The 16,512-nt window shown below is 43.8% G+C and overlaps 1 protein-coding gene across 4 annotated transcripts in view; it reads left to right on the forward strand.

Moving 5' to 3' along the window:
* Positions 1-243: 243 nt before the first annotated feature.
* The window catches only part of TBC1D5 (TBC1 domain family member 5), a 402,345-nt gene continuing 386,076 nt past the window's right edge, over positions 244-16,512 (forward strand). The window contains exon 1 of one of the 4 annotated variants that reach the window (XM_072153665.1): positions 244-368. In XM_072153665.1, coding sequence (XP_072009766.1) covers positions 329-368 — 40 coding nt within the window. In that variant the 5' untranslated portion in view covers positions 244-328. Of the gene's footprint in view, positions 455-16,512 lie in introns of all 4 variants that reach the window. The other 3 variants (XM_072153667.1, XM_072153666.1, XM_072153668.1) reach the window with 3 other exon arrangements.

The following is a 16,512-nucleotide window of genomic DNA, read 5'->3' on the forward strand; positions in this document are numbered from 1 at the left end:
GCTCTCAGTTTTATACATTAGATATAAATAGCTACATATATTTATCCATTACATGTCGAAATGTATACATATACCTGCATAATGACATATATATATATACATATAAAGATATATGGTGTAAGATAAGATTTCACAACTCTGTACATAAGCCCGAGGCAGGTGACGGTCTGCCTAGTGCACACATCACACAGCTGTGTCTCGGGCTCCCAGTGTTACATGCCGAGTGGTTTCACTTCCTGTATTCTACTCCATGTAAATCATCTGCTTGACCCGCTCGGGCCGCCGTAGCCGCTTAGCCGCAAGGACTACAGGGAGTTGTAGTTCGCTGATGTTCCTAGTGTCTCCCTGTCATGGCTGCTTCCAGTTAGGTACTGTGCTTTTCCTCCTTTTTAATGACACTTGGCTGCCGGTTTATTAAATGAAGGATAAGATGGTGTCAGTATGACGAGTGCAGGTAATGGACATGGATAGCCATCCCTGGAGCCGCAGAGTGTGCACAGGGACTGATGCCTGTGTATGGTACAGCTGTTTGGGATAGATGCTGGTGTCCTGGATGTGTGTGCACCCTACCTGCACTGTGTATAAAGGGTGGTGGTCATGTGTCACCCATAGCTGTGCAGGCTGGATCATGGACCCTCAGGTGCTGGGAGTTTTGGGGGGGATTGGTGCTCTCTGAGATATTTAGCTCAAATGATGTAACATAATGTATTGATCTTTATGTTTATATGGGAAATGCTATGTTGTACATTAATCAGGGGAAGGTTCATAGTTGTAGCCAGTGAAACACATCCATACATTGTATAGAAGTCAATCAGTTTGCCCTAAATACAGTCATTCCTGTATATACACATAGGGATATGTTGATATATGTCCTATATGTATAATGTAATGTAATTAGTCATAATCCGGCACTGGATTTTTCTCATATTTCTGTATTCATGTATTTTCCTGCCTCTGTCTGTATAAGGAGGACATGTGACACAGAGCAGATGACTTCCTCTTCCTCAGCATTACACCACAGCTTCCCGCCTGCTGAGCATTTGTAGAAATCTTGTGGTAAATCGAAATTCTGCAGATTAACTCTTTGAGGACACTGTATTTTTGGCCCATCCTTGTTATACGGATCACTAATACAGTGCCAAATCCTATTACTCAGATTTTCTTGTTTTTGCACACATAGCATACTGCACAACAAATGCATTGTTGCTTTGTAGTGTATGAGATTGATGAGAAAAGTGACTGAATGGTGCAGAAATTATCCTTTACCATCTAATGTTTTGCTCCGTCCCCCAGCTATGACAGAATTGTGTCAGTATACACATCAGAAACACAATTGTGGCTTGTTTCTGATGCTTCTAGAATGGCTGCAGCATTACCACTGCTGTAAATTCTGCATTCATTCCGCAATTGTGTGCAGATACCGTAAGGAAGGTAGTCTTCCTTAAAATATGTGGAGCCTACAGTATGTCAGGTAACAGGGACGTAACTTGAGCGGGTACGGTCGCAATCAGGCTGAAGAGGTTTAGGGGGCCCATAAGGTGTCACTTTCCTATATAAGAAGGCTAATAGTATAAACCATACACTATAGCACAGCAATGGGGCCCATCTGCTCATTCAGCCAGGGATGGGGGGGGACTATTTTTTGCAAGTTTTCGTGCATCTTTATTAATGAAATAATAACTTTGTACAGCAGCCGGAGGCACTCTGGCAAACGGCGCCCGAGCGCCTCTTGACTTCCCCAGCTTTTAATTTTTTCACGCCCCCGCTGCAAGCATTCTCCTGCTCCTGGACGGGGAATTGCGATCCGACCGGTGACGCCAGAGGGCCAGGCGCAAGAGGAGGCTTGCAGCAGGGGGCCTGAGTGCCTCCGGTTGTTTTACAAAGTTATTAATTAATATTAATAAAGATGCCAGAAAACTTGCTTCCCATCCCCTAAGCTAAACGAGCAGTCTAATTTGGACACCCGCTGGTGGTAGATGTCCTTTAAGTTATGCCACTGTCAGATAATATTGTGGTCATTTGATTGCTACACTAGGTGATCCACTTCTTCTGCTGTTATAAAGGAAATACAACCAAAATAATAGATGAAGCAATATTTTGTATCCACAGCTCCCATGCAGACCTGCGCAGGGAATTTTTAATCAGGATCTATTGGAGTTACTCCATTTCAAGCTATTTTCTGGAATTGTGTTATTTATGAATCCCAGTTCATACCAGAAAATGGGATTTCTGTTATACTTGCCTTTAAGAACAGTGGAAAGGAAACTAGAATGGAAAATCCTTCTGTTCACTTTTGATTTCCCATGAACTTTAATGGACCTTCAGTTACTCTCCTTTACACATCACTTACTAATAGTAGGAATAACTACACTGCTTCTATGCTATTGTTTCCTCTATCAGTAACAGAATATGTAATGTATCTTGCAGAGCAAAGGTGTGAACTTGGCCTAACCTGTTAATCGGATTGGTCACCAGTTTGAGATTATTGGGGGGTGGGAGGGTGGCAGACATCAGTCCCTTTGCCAGTCTACTGTCCGACTAAGCTGTGATTGAAACTTCTTCTTCATGTCAGGTTGATGTTTTATTCATTGGTCATATGTCTTTGTTGTATCTCAGGCCAATTCAAATAAATGGACCTGAAGTGCTGAGTTTGCACCCCTCAACAGAATGCTGAAACTGTTTCTAAGCAGCTGAGGTATCATCCCCTGCCATTCTTGTAACGGTGACCTGGCATAGGCCTAATTCTGGAAAACCCTTTTGAAATGGGTCTGACTTTCTTATGAGCTGCAGTATTAGGCCTGAATACATGAGGCTTCACTGTGCAGATTTTGTAAAGGGGTTGTCCCACCTTGGGATGTTATCACCTATCTACAGAGTATGGCATAACAAGTTAATCAGTTTGGGTCCCAGTGCTGGGACCCCCACAATTGCAATAAACAGCCCCCCCCCCCCTAAATTGATAGTTGGAGCAACAGGATGAGCATCTGCCCTGCCAATGTTATGTTCAACAATCTCCTAACGCTCCTATAGAATTGGATGGATTGGCAGGGGACATGCCTGTTCTGCTGCTCCACCAGTGAGAATTGGAACTCTGTTCTACAGATATTTGGTGGTCCCATTCCTGTTATCGGTGGGGGACCCAGCAAGCAGACCCACACTTGCCAACTTGTTATCCCCTTTCAATTTTCTGGAAATTTGACCTTTAATAAAACATAATGTAATCTACACTTAGGAGAGGCCATGAGGGAAAATACCTGCTGGCTAAGATCTCTGCAAAAATACACGTGCAAAGTTCAAAGGTGACCAGTACAAATAATTTTCCTTGCAAATTGATTTCTCTATTCCGATTGTGATCGCTGAGGTTGATCTGCTGACGTGGTATTCGTCCTCGGGTTTTTGTCTCCATGTGATGCAGCCATTTCCCCTCCGCTTTGCTGATTGCCTAATTTTTTGTAATTCTTTACCTGCCGGATGAGGAAAGCGAGCGATGCCTGACAAGTTTTTCACCTGATGTTTTTGAATTTTCAATGCGGTTTTGAAAATGAGTCTTCTTCCGGATTCAGTAATTGCAAGTGATTATAATTACTGATTATACTGATTATGAGTGATTTGTTTTTGGAGTGATGATATCTTTAAGGTGTTTTATAGTTTGGTGTTTCATTGATTTTTATTTTTTTTTTTCCCCCTTACGTCCTGGGGGTGAATCAACAAGGAAGATGCAGACATAGATTTGGTTTTCAGATGTTAGGCTGACGCATGAGAAGTGGCTTATTCAGCGCTGTAATAAGGATCTGATCGCTGTGCTGGAGCATTTGCAATCCAGGTGTATCACCACCACCACTACTACTCCTCGTACTGCACGTATGTAAGGCTGTGGTTCTGTAACTATTCCTTAGAGCAGTCGGTGTGATGCCATTCATCTTCCATTGTGACACCATGTGAGTTTTCTCCTGTTCATTCACTAATTCTTGGCTCAAATCTAAAACATGTGATTTTACAAGGCTGGAATTCTTATTGGATATAAGGGAAACCTTATGATTGGGGCTTGAATATGGTTGAAAATAAATTTTTATATTTTTTTTTAATGTGTGTCCAGAATAATGTGTGTTCCATTGCTTATCACCCGAGCCCATTACACACGGTGCGAGTTTGACGCAACAAACTCACTTTGGACTTGCCTCCTTAAAAGTTGAGAAAAATAAACGCCCTACAGGAGTTACTTTTGTCTGATGTACTTGTCATGTGAATCAAGCCAATCACATGGCGAATAATTCTATTCATTATGCATTTGGCTAAAATGTGCACATAACACAAAGAAAAGATAAAAAGCTCTTCTAAATTACTATATTATGTTACAAAGATTCAATATTTTGCACCTTAAGACCCTCCCCATCTACGAGAGTGTATAATGCTGGGCTCTTGAATGGATTTATTTTCTTACCGAGATTAAAGGAAATCTACCATCAAAAACGAGCATGGATAAACCAGGGACACTTACTTATAGATCCAGGCACAGTGACAGTGTTAATCTTCTTATATCTGTTCTCCATGGCCTCCCTTCCTTCTAAAATCAACTTTTAAAATTATGCTAATGAGCCATAAGGGCTACCTGAGACCCACTGTGATTTGGATTTACAGACTGTTACATTGTTTCACCCTCCCTCCTGCTTCCTCAGCACTTGTGCAGGAAGCACTTTCAGCTACCTCCCCATGTGCTTAGGAAGCAGGAAGGAGGGGGAAGAAAATGTAACAGTCTGTAAAGCCAGATCACTGATAGTCTAGGGTAACCCCTTGGGTTCATTAGCATGACGTTAAAGGTTGATTTTAGATGAAAGGATTCCGCGGATTACAAATGTCAGAAGATTAACACAGACACACAGTGCCACATTGCCTGGATCTGTGGGTAAGTGTCTCCTATTTGTCATGGTATATTTCCTTTAAAGTTTAACAAAACTTTTGAAGGAATGTTCATTTATTCCAGAAATAATTGGTGTAGGTCAGAGGTCAACTTTGTCTCCTTTTTTAAAATGGAGGGAAAATCAGCTTAAACCTTGGAGACTATGCGACTGCAGAGATCTTTTGAAGCCCACACACCTGCCGTGTTAGGTGACATTCTAGCAAGCTCCATAAGGCTTACTGCAATGAGGCTTGGGGGGGGGGGGGAATTTTAGTAGTATAAGGCCTCCCTTTCCCTGTCCATATCACAACCTATAAATAATTCGAAGGCATAAATAGTGTAAATAGACAAATATTTATGCAAGAAAATCATAACAGCCAGTTTGTCCCCACCTCCGGATGCTGTGCATGTCGCCCCAGTCCCCACCTCCGGATGCTGTGCATGTCGCCCCAGTCCCCACCTCCGGAGGCTGTGCACGTCGCACCAGTCCCCACTTCCGGAGGCTGTGGCCGTCGCCAGGGGGGTGACGAGTAAGCCCAAAGTCTGTGTTCTGGTTCGTCCGCGCAACCCAGAAATAATGCTGCATTGACTATTCAGCCGCCATATCGGCATGTCCGGGTCGCATGGTCGAACACGAATCCCGAATGTGTAAGTCACGTCCACTCATCTCTAGTGGCCCCTAATTTGAAATGTTTAATTTAAATTATTATTATTTTTTCCATGACGTCCCCCATGACGGCACCTGGAGGTTGCACCTTGACCTTTGGTAGGGACAGGAAGTTGCGAAGGTTATAAGGCCCCTCCTCTGCCGCTGTTCCCCAGTGTATTCCTGTCCCTACCAAGGGTCAGGGTTGCGAGACTTCGTCTCTCCCCTTGGGGGGGGGGATGAAATTAGAAACCCCCCAGGACTAGTCGCGAGCGGGGGCTGTACCTCCCTTCCTGGCTTGGTATCCTGCAGGACGCGTCCTGGCTCCCCTCCTCCTGCGGCCTGGAGCTGAAGCCGAGGGGGGCATGGGTCTCCGGACCCTGGATGAGGTGCCTCCCGGCTTCCGGGCGCTACCTCCCACAGCTATTGCCTCCTGTGAACGCCGGTGCGTACTGCGCGACGGCCGTGTATCGCCGGCCGGTTCGCGCATGCGCAGTACGCCCGACTTCCGGGTTTGGGTCACGTGACCGTTAAAGAAGCCACCTGATTGGCTTAGAAGGTGGCGGGAAGTTTAAAAGTGCTTCCTGCTTTGTGTCAGCCTCTATACCACCAACGAGTTCACTACTGAAGCTGTGGAAATATCCTTTACTATGGCGGACGACCTTGGTTCTTCCCCCATTGTCCCGGGTACCGTGAGTACAACCAAAAAACTTTGCTTAAAGGGATAAAAACTTGTTGTGCATTATTGTTTGGATTTTAATATAGTCTGTCTCCTTGTCCTAGGACGACTCTTCTAGACCTAAGGACAAGGAGAAGAAAGACAAAGACCCCAAAAAAGGGAAATATGTTACTAAATCAAAAAGATGTCTTTCCTGTAACATAAGATTATCAGATTTGTATCCAAAATCACTATGCTCTGAATGCCTAGCCAGGGCCTTACAACAGGAAAAGGAGTCAATGTTAAATGAGCTTAAAGCGGCCATGCGGGAGGAATTCCAATCCTCTCTTATGATGTTTACTAATTTAAACCGACCGGTAAGGGGACTAGGTCCTGAGCCAAATCCCGAACCTGAACTAGACCAGGATCCGGATTTATATCCAGAGCCAGCTCCTAAAAAATCTTAGATCCCTTGATACTGATTCTGACTATGATAAACACTCTGCGGCTCCTACCTATTCTTGGAAGGACTCGCTTGATGACGTCTCCTCGGTGTCCGAGGATAAAGGAACCTCAAAATACCTCTTTTCTAATGAGAAACTGGATAACCTCCTTAAAGCTGTACGCAATACGCTTAACGTGGAAGAGGTGGTAGAGCCAAAATCCATTCAAGATGAACTGTTTGGAGGGTTAAAATCCAAAAGGAAAAGGGTTTTTCCCATAAATCAGACCCTAAAAGATATTGTCCAAGAGGAATGGAAGAATCCTGAGGGGCGGGCAAACATCACTAAAGAGTTCAGGAACAGGTTACTCTTTGACCCCAAAGAGACAGAAACCTGGGACAGCCCCCCCAAGGTAGACATCCAAGTGTCTAAGGTGGTGAAAAAAACGGACCTGCCATTTGAGGACTCTTCCCAATTAAGAGACCCCATGGACAGAAAGGCTGATGCCCTACTCCGTAGAGTCTGGGATTCTTCCATGCTTAGCCTCAAGTCTAACATAGCCGCTACTTCAGTAGCGAGAACTCTGTTTTTTTGGTTGGGAGAATTAGAAGACCACCTTAAAGCAGATGCGGACAGGAATCTCCTTCTACAGACGATACCGCTGCTGCGTTCAGCGACAGGTTTTCTTGCCGATGCTTCAGCAGAAAACATCAGACTGTCAGCAAAAGAAGGGGCACTATCTAATTCAGTCCGCAGGGCTATTTGGCTTAGACAGTGGGGAGGGGATGTAAAGTCCAAGACGAAGCTCTGCAACATCCCATTCACAGGAGACTTCATGTTCGGCGCTGAACTGGATACTCTTCTGGAAAAAGCCTCTGATAAAAAGAAAGGTTTTCCGGAAATTAAGAAACCCCAGAAAAACTTTTCCTTTCGGAATTCCAAAGATCCTAAAGACTCCAGAGGCAGAGGAAAACAGGGCCGCTGGTCCTTCAACAAAGGTGGAAGAGGTCGAGGATACCTATTCTCCAACCTTCCACATCAATCAAAAAAACAGTGACTACCAGGTAGGGGGGCGTCTTCTTTTCTTCTTCCACAGATGGGAAACGATCACATCAAACAAGTGGATCCTGAGTATCATCAAATCAGGTTATCAGATAGAATTCAGCTCCCCTCCACAACAAAAATTTCTTGTCTCCAACCTAACATCTCGGAGAATGACAATACAGTTATGGAAAAATCTTCAAGAATTGTTAACAATGAAGGTAATTGTTACAGTTCCCAAAGAAGAAGAAAAGAAGGGCTTCTACTCCCCCTTATTTCTTGTGAAAAAGCCAAATGGGACCCTTCGACTTATTATAAACCTCAGGCGGCTAAACAAGAACATAAAATACAAATATTTCAAGATGGAATCAGTGAGGACAGCTACCCCACTAATTCCTCCAGGCGCACAAATGTGCACCATCGACCTAAAGGACGCCTACTATCATGTCCCCATACACAAAAATCATCAGAAATTCCTAAGATTCGCGGTGGAATCACCTCAAGGGAAGGTCTGCCACTTCCAATTCAGAGCCTTGCCCTTTGGAATTTCATCAGCCCCAAGGACCTTCACAAAGGTCATGGCAGAAGTGACGGCATTCTTGAGGAAAGAAGGAATCTCAATTATTCCATATCTGGACGACCTCCTCATAGTGGCAGACTCGACCCTGACTCTTCTCAATCACAGAGATCGGACAATACGAACCCTGGAAAATCTGGGCTGGATTATAAATTTCCAAAAGTCTCATCTAGACCCCCAGAGGGAGACAAGATTCTTAGGAGTAATGTTAGATTCCAGGCGCCAAACTTCTTTTCTTCCACAAGACAAGAGAGAATCCCTTACCTCTTTCATAGACAAATTCCAGGGGAAAAAATCATGCAGCGTCCGTTCAGCCATGAGACTGCTAGGTCACTTAACAGCTTGCATAAATTGTGTATCATGGAGCCAGTTCCATGTAAGAACACTACAGGCGTGGACATTAAAAATTTGGGACAAGAACTTGGAACATTTAGACTTCAAGAAGGTCATTCCTCTGGAAGTCAAAAATTCTCTAAACTGGTGGAAATACCAACAGCATCTAGAAAAGGGAATACCATGGAATCCGACTCCAGTCCTGATCATCCAAACAGACGCCAGTTCCTCAGGATGGGGAGCTGTTCTTCCAGACCGTTACCTTCAGGGGTCATGGTCCCCTTGGATGAGAAGACAATCTTCAAACCTAAGGGAATTATCGGCAGTATGGGAAACACTAAAAAGGCTACCCAAAACCCAGGTAAAAAATATCAGGATCCTGTCAGACAATGTGACTACAGTGGCCTATCTACGTCGTCAAGGGGGCACAAGATCCTCGGACCTGATGGAGGTCACCAAGAAGATCTTTTCCTGGGCAGAAAATCACCTAGATTCCTTAACAGCGGTATTCCTAAAAGGGTCAGAGAATCAGTCAGCGGACTTCTTGAGCAGAGAAAAGATGGACCCACACGAATGGTCCCTGAACAGGGAAGTTTTTCTTTCTCTAACCCAGAAATGGGGCTCTCCGTCAATAGATCTGTTTGCCTCAAAAAAGAATACTCAAACAGAGGTATTTTTTTCCATCTCACCCAAGGACAACCCCCTGGGACTGGATGCCTTAAGCCAATCGTGGGGGACAAATCTAGCATATGCTTTTCCTCCATTTCCCCTAATCTCCAGAATCTTACAAAAAATTCAATCGAGTCGGACGACAGTGATCCTAGTAGCACCATTTTGGCCGAAAAAACCATGGTTCCCACTTCTCTTAAAACTAGCAATCTCAGGACCCATCTTCCTTCCCTGCAGAAGGGATCTGCTACACCAGGGCCCTCTTCTTTACCCAGACCCAAAGTTTCTGAACCTGGCGGCCTGGCTCCTGAAAGGGAATTGCTCCTAGCTAAGGGGGTTTCTCACCAGGTCATACAGACCCTAATAGCAAGCAGAAAACCAATCACCAACAAAATATACTACAAAATCTGGAAAAAGTATATATCCTGGTGCGGGGACCTTTCCCCGATTCCAGGCAAACCAAATATCATTAAAATTCTTGATTTTTTACAGGATGGTTTGTCTAAAGGGTTAAGACCTAACACCCTTAAGGTCCAAATATCGGCCCTAAGCGCCTGTTTTGACTTCCCCTTAGCAGAGCACAAGTGGGTGAAGATGTTCATGAAAGCAGTCTTAAGACTGCGACCTACAATCCGATCAGATATACCAAAATGGAACTTATCACTAGTCCTAGACTCCCTTACGAAGCCTCCGTTCGAACCGCTCTCGGAATGCAGCTTGAAAGACCTATCTCTCAAAACCTCCTTCCTTGTGGCCATAACATCCGCCAGGAGAATTGGAGAACTGCAGGCCCTATCCTCCAAAGAACCCTTCCTGATCATCTTGGAAGACAAGATAGTACTGAAATTAGATACGTCTTTTCTCCCAAAGGTAGTCTCAGACTTCCATAGAAGTCAGGAAATCGTTTTACCATCTTTCTGTAACAACCCAAAGAATGAAAAGGAAGCGCTCTGGCATACTCTGGATGTCAGAAGAGCTGTCATAATCTATCTAGACAGAACCAAATCTTTCAGAAAGTGCAGAAACCTTTTTATTCAGTTTGGGGGAAAAAATAAAGGAGAGAAATCATCAAGTTCCACCATTGCTAGGTGGATAAAACAGACCATCTCTAAATCCTACCAGCTACAAGATGTGAGTCTCTCAAAAAACATAACAGCCCACTCTACCAGAGCTATGGCTACTTCCTGGGCAGAGAAACGGGGAGCATCCATCTCCCAGATCTGCAAGGCAGCTACGTGGTCAAGTACATCGACATTCCCAAAACACTACCGCCTGGATCTACCTTCTAGCCATGACTTGAGCTTTGGACGGAAAGTTCTCCAGGCTGTGGTCCCTCCCTAGTCTATTTATCTGGTAAGTCTCCAGGTGCCGTCATGGGGGACGTCATGGAAAAAGTGAATTAGTCTCACCGGTAATTCTGTTTCTATAAGTCCACCATGACGGCTATATTTACCCTGCCCTGTGTTATTAATGATGTCTGGCTAATATCTTCTAGCTCTCTACTGGAACCTCCGGTGGTTATTTGGAAGACACTGGGGAACAGCGGCAGAGGAGGGGCCTTATAACCTTCGCAACTTCCTGTCCCTACCAAAGGTCAAGGTGCAACCTCCAGGTGCCGTCATGGTGGACTTATGGAAACAGAATTACCGGTGAGACTAATTCACTTTTTTTACTAGGGTGATTTTTAACTTTTATTGAAATGGTTTTTATAGACTGGGGCTATAACCGTGATTTTATGGTAACATCCCAGTGCATCTTCTCTGCATGTCTAATAACACCCTGTGCTCCAGGATTCCCTTTCAAATCATGGGATCCCTCTGCAGACACAGCACTCCGTATGAGCGCTGTTATCAGGGGCTGCTTTGATAGGGAACTGATAATATCGGGCCCCTGTAAGAGTACAGGAAGGGTCTGTCACACAGACGGCTCGATCCTGCTGATGGCTCCATCCTGCTAGGAGACGCTGCAGGAGATCATGTGACCGGAGATCTGTGACCTTCTATCAACCTGTGCGCTACTGCGGTGAATACACTGAAACTAACGGCTGGTCAGAGGGAGAGAGGAGAATATCCGGACTATTTTTGAATAGTAAATCTGCCTTTTTAAGCATAATAGATTTTTTTCTACTTCTTGCTCATGTATTGAGTATTGTATCTGAAAGTCTTCTCAAATTCATGCAAGCCAGATAGAAAGGGACAGGAGACAGATTAGACTATTTCCTGCTCCTGGGGCCACTGCTCTGGGTCATAACAACTGCACATATACCCAAGAAGAAAGCGTGTCAAGACAACCAAACTATAAACAAAATATCAAACTTTATTTACACATATGCAATTTTTTGACAAACACTGATCAATTTAAAAACACTTAAAACGTGTAACAAGTACACAAACAGGACTCAATTCAATATATATGAATATGCGCTATGCTTGTAATCTGCATGCTCTAGTTATAGGTTATGGACTTTTAGCTCGCCGTTACGGATCTCCGCATGTGTATTACATGTTTGGAACTATATATATATGTTTGGGTCAGCGCAAAACTTGTAAATACGCGTTTATATACCCTGTACAGTGGGAATCCATGTTGATATGGGTTGGAGAGGCTTCACTCCTATCGACATGCGTCGACTAGAGAGAATTTTGTATTTATGCGCCGCACAATACAAATTTGAACTATTAGTATCATTTAGTTTAAGACCTGCACTAAGGCGCTAAATAGTGAACACCTTGTACCCATACCTCGTATGGTGAGTTCTTGCTTTTTTGTCTTTTCGACTTTAGTCTCATGCGCCGTACTGTGGATACACTGTATTTATATAATGAGAACCTTCGTATTTAGGCGTCAAATATTGGGCAATATATTTGCCTACACTGGACAATAATATCTTGGGGATAGTGAATGTTAATTGGTCATTTTACTTTTTGTCTCTCTTTTTTCCCTTTTCTCTATTTTTGGGTTCCTCACCCCCTTTTTTTCACTGCTTTTTGTTCTTATATGTGTGTTATTATATATTATATTTTTTCACTGTAACGTATTTATCTCGACAGGTAATATGGTGATGGGCTTCTTGCTTATGCCAATTACCATGATAGCATCTATGGGATGTGATGTATTGGCTCTTGGCTGGAAAAACCAACCAAAGTGTTGCTTGACTGTGGCATAGCCACACTTCACCTTTAAATGGATATAATAGTCTTATGTGTTTATCTATCTCACTAGTAACAACGCATGGGCCTTACTGGTTCTACACTTTCGGGCCCTCTAACAGAAGGGTTTATACTGTGCGACTGACTTTTCTCCGCATGTGCGCCCAAATACGAACTAGGCGCTTCCTCATACAGCGCTTTTTAAGCGTGCGCATTTAAATATTTTTTGACATTGCCCGTGCGCCTAAATCCGAATTGGGCGCTCCTGTATACAGCGCGTGCGCATAAAAATATTTCTGGCGCTATTTGTGTCGCACACGTAATTACAACATCTGACACTTCCGTGCAGTAACCGGATGTGAACTGAGCAGCCCGCAGGTAAGGGGACTCCCACTGCTGTTATAAAAGCCGCCACACCGACTTAGCTGATTGCTCTCCCCTGATGAAGTCACCTTAAGTGACGGAACGCGTGGGGCATCACGACCCCCTGGCTGTCTCTGGTGTTGTTTGGTAAACCACCATGATTTTGCATATACAGGCAGTCCCCGGGTTACGTACAAGATAGGGTCTGGAGGTTTGTTCTTAAGTTGAATTTGTATGTAAGTCGAAACTGTATACTTTAGAATTGTAGATCCAGACAAAAAAAAATTTGGCCCCAGTAACAATTGGAGTTTAAACATTTTTTGATGTAATGGGACCAAGGATTATCAATAAAGCTTCATTACAGACACATTACAGCTGATTATTACAGTCTGGGACTATAGTAAAACATTTAGAAAGCTTCACCAGAGGTCAGAGGGGTCTGTCTGTAACTATGGGTTGTCTGTAAGTCGGGTGTCCTTAAGTAGGGGACCGCCTGTACATGGGTGATACACAGTGCTTTATTTCTTATGATCATTGTTATGTAGGTAAAGTTTACTATACTGTTGTGTTACTATGCTCTTTATGTAGCTGATTCCCTTTTGGGAGCTCTTATTGTATATTTATCAACACCAGATAAAATTTGTTGTAGCCAGGGTGGTTTTCTTGGGATGACTCGGACACTTTTTCATCCCATTGAGTCCTGTTTGTGTACTTGTTACACGTTTTAAGTGTTTTTAAATTGGTCAGTGTTTGTCAAAAAATTGCATATGTGTAAATAAAGTTTGATATTTTGTTTATAGTTTGGTTGTCTTGACACGCTTTCTTCTTGTATACAATTGTTGGCATTTTTGTGTCTATAAAACAACCGGTGCATATTGGCTGTGCAGGGCCCACACCCTTCTTTTGTGAACTGCACATATACCCAGCATCAAGAGCCAGGACGTAGAGCAGAAGGTGTGGACTTCTCAGCTACACTCACTGCTACCTGGCCTCCTGCACCAATGAACACTTCCATCAGTAATGGAAGTGCTCATTAAACGCTGACTGTCAGCAACAGGGCTGTGGAGTCGGTAAGCCAAACCTGCCATTCCCACATACATGTAATAACTGTAATAAGGCTTTTTATTATCATTATGATACTATGGACGTCCTCCATAGACTGCGTGGCCACAGGGAGCAATACGGTGCTGCACACGTGCATGTCCTACCGCAGATCTTTATGTGCAGAGTGTGGTTTGGAAAACCAAAGAAAAAGCTGGTACGGCGCTATTGAAACGGTAATCTTCCGGTAGGATAATAGGTTTATTAGTTCCACTAATAAACCTATTATCCTACCGGAAGATTACCGTTTCAATAGCGCCGTACCAGCTTTTTCTTTGGTTTTCCAAACCACACTCTGCACCTAACTATACCGGTTAACCGTTCCCCCAGAAGGACGACACCGGCTACCTGATGGGCAGCTATTGATATAACTATATGCGTTTTATGAGCGCACTAAGGTGAGCATAACATATAGGGGGGGTGTAACTTACACCCTCCCACAGAACGTCTTTGGACGCTTACTGATATATCCTCCTACCCCACAATAATACACGAGGCGCCGTCCTCTTGTTTTTTGCCTTCTCCCCCCCCTTTTTTTCTGTTGTTTTAGCAGATCTTTATGGAGAGGGGAGGGGTTACCCCTCCTCTTCTTCATGGCGCCGGACCTGTGCTGGGCTCTCACACGTTCGTGTGCATGTAGCCTTAATCCAGTTTTCCTCATCACTCTAGCAGTAGTTCAGTGGTGTAACTAGAAGAGACAGGGCCCCCTAGCAGGCTACTGCATGGGGCCCCCCTTCCCACTTAAAAAATATACATATTAGTATACTCACATATATAAATACACTCATGTGCATATACACACACATACAGTGCCATATGCAACATACTCACATACAGTGTATACAGACACCGTATACACATCACATTATGCTGGACATGTGCAGTTCAATATAGATGTAATGGTGCACATCCTCCATTCTTTATTGTGTCAAGTCATATGAAGGGGCCCCATAGTGGCTGCTACCGCTGTAGTTACGCCCCTGCAGTAGTTCTAGGATCTGTAGGGGAGGACCTTCATTACAATACATGTGCAATACATGTTATTTGCAGTCTTATTAATCTCAACTAAAAGCCTACAAACATGAGCTCAGAGAAAAAGCTAATTAAAACATAAAGCAGTATACAGAGAAAATAGCGAGATTTATTGACAGTTTATTGAAACTTTTGATATGCTAAGTATTTACTTTAATCCTGATTTTCTGGTCATTTTAGCAGTGCTGAGATGAGTGCAAGCATTTCCAGTGCCAGTTTACTGTGATCTGCAGGGCAGGAGCTTCACTACTGAGCGTGAGCCAATACTGCATCCACATTCATCTCAACTAAAAGCCTACATCCTTAGATGAAACTTTTATGGGAAATTCCATAATTTTCCAAAATATGGATAAAAACGAAATATTCAGCACCTACTTCAATTAAGTAACAATTGTAACAATTATTTTTTTGATATTTGAGTCACAGTAGGTCTATTTTATTCAGACTCTGGCTCCACCAAAATGGTCTCCGACTCACCTTCCTGACCAAGGCTGTGGAGTTTATGGGACGCAGCTCATAGCTTGACAGGCTGCATGAGCTGCCGCCAGCAGGAATAAAAAGTGAGCATGTCGTCCAGTGTTTTCTAGAGGACACGACATATACTGTGCAGACAGAGGCAAATAGGATGTCTCTGTCTACCAGTGTAGGCCGGGAGCTGAATGTCTGCCAAAAACAAGGTGTGAACATACAGTCATGGCCAACAGTTTTGAGAATGACACAAATATTATATTTTCACATGATCTGTTGCCCTCTGGTTTTTCTGTGTGTTTGTCAGATGTTTTTATCACATCCAGAAATACAAGTGCAATCATATTATGAGTAACAAAAGCTTTTATTGACAGTTAGAATGAGTTACTGCAGCAAGTCAATATTTGCAGTGTTGACCCTTCTTCTTCAGGACCTCTTCAATTCTCCCTGGCAGCTCTCAATCAACTTCTGGACCAAATCCTGACTAATAGCCGTCCATTCTTGCACAATCGGTGCTTGCATTTTGTCACAATTTGTTGGTTTTTGCTTGTCCACCCGTCTCTTGATGATTGTCCTAAAGTTCTCAATGGGATTAAAATCTGAGTTTCCAGGCCATGGACCCAAAATCTCTATGTTTTGTTCCCTGAGCCATTTAGTTTGCTTTAAGGCAAGGTGCTCCATCATGCTGGAAAAGGCATTGTTGATCACCAAACTGCTCTTATTCATGGATGTGTTTTTAGGCAAGACTTTGAGAGAGACGATTCCCTTGGCTGCGAAGCCGCCCCACACATGAATGGTTGCAGGATGCTTTACAGTTGGCATGAGACAAGACTGGTGGTATCGCTCACCTTGTTTTCTCCGAACAAGCTGTTTTCCAGATGTTCCAAGCAATCGGAAAGGGGATTCATCAGAGAAAATGACTTTACCCCAGTCCTCAGCAGTCCATTCCCTGTACCTTTTGCAGAATATCAGTCTGTCCCTGATGTTTTTTCTGGAGAGAAGTGGCTTCTTTGCTTCCCTCCTTGACACCAGGCCTTGCTCCAAGAGTCTCCGCCTCACAGTGCGTGCATATGCACTCACACCTGCCTGCTGCCATTCCTGAGCAAGCCATGCACTGATGGTAGCCCGATCCCGA

The sequence above is a fragment of the Engystomops pustulosus genome, chromosome 5 (assembly GCF_040894005.1).
Source record: "Engystomops pustulosus chromosome 5, aEngPut4.maternal, whole genome shotgun sequence".
Taxonomy (NCBI): domain Eukaryota; kingdom Metazoa; phylum Chordata; class Amphibia; order Anura; family Leptodactylidae; genus Engystomops; species Engystomops pustulosus.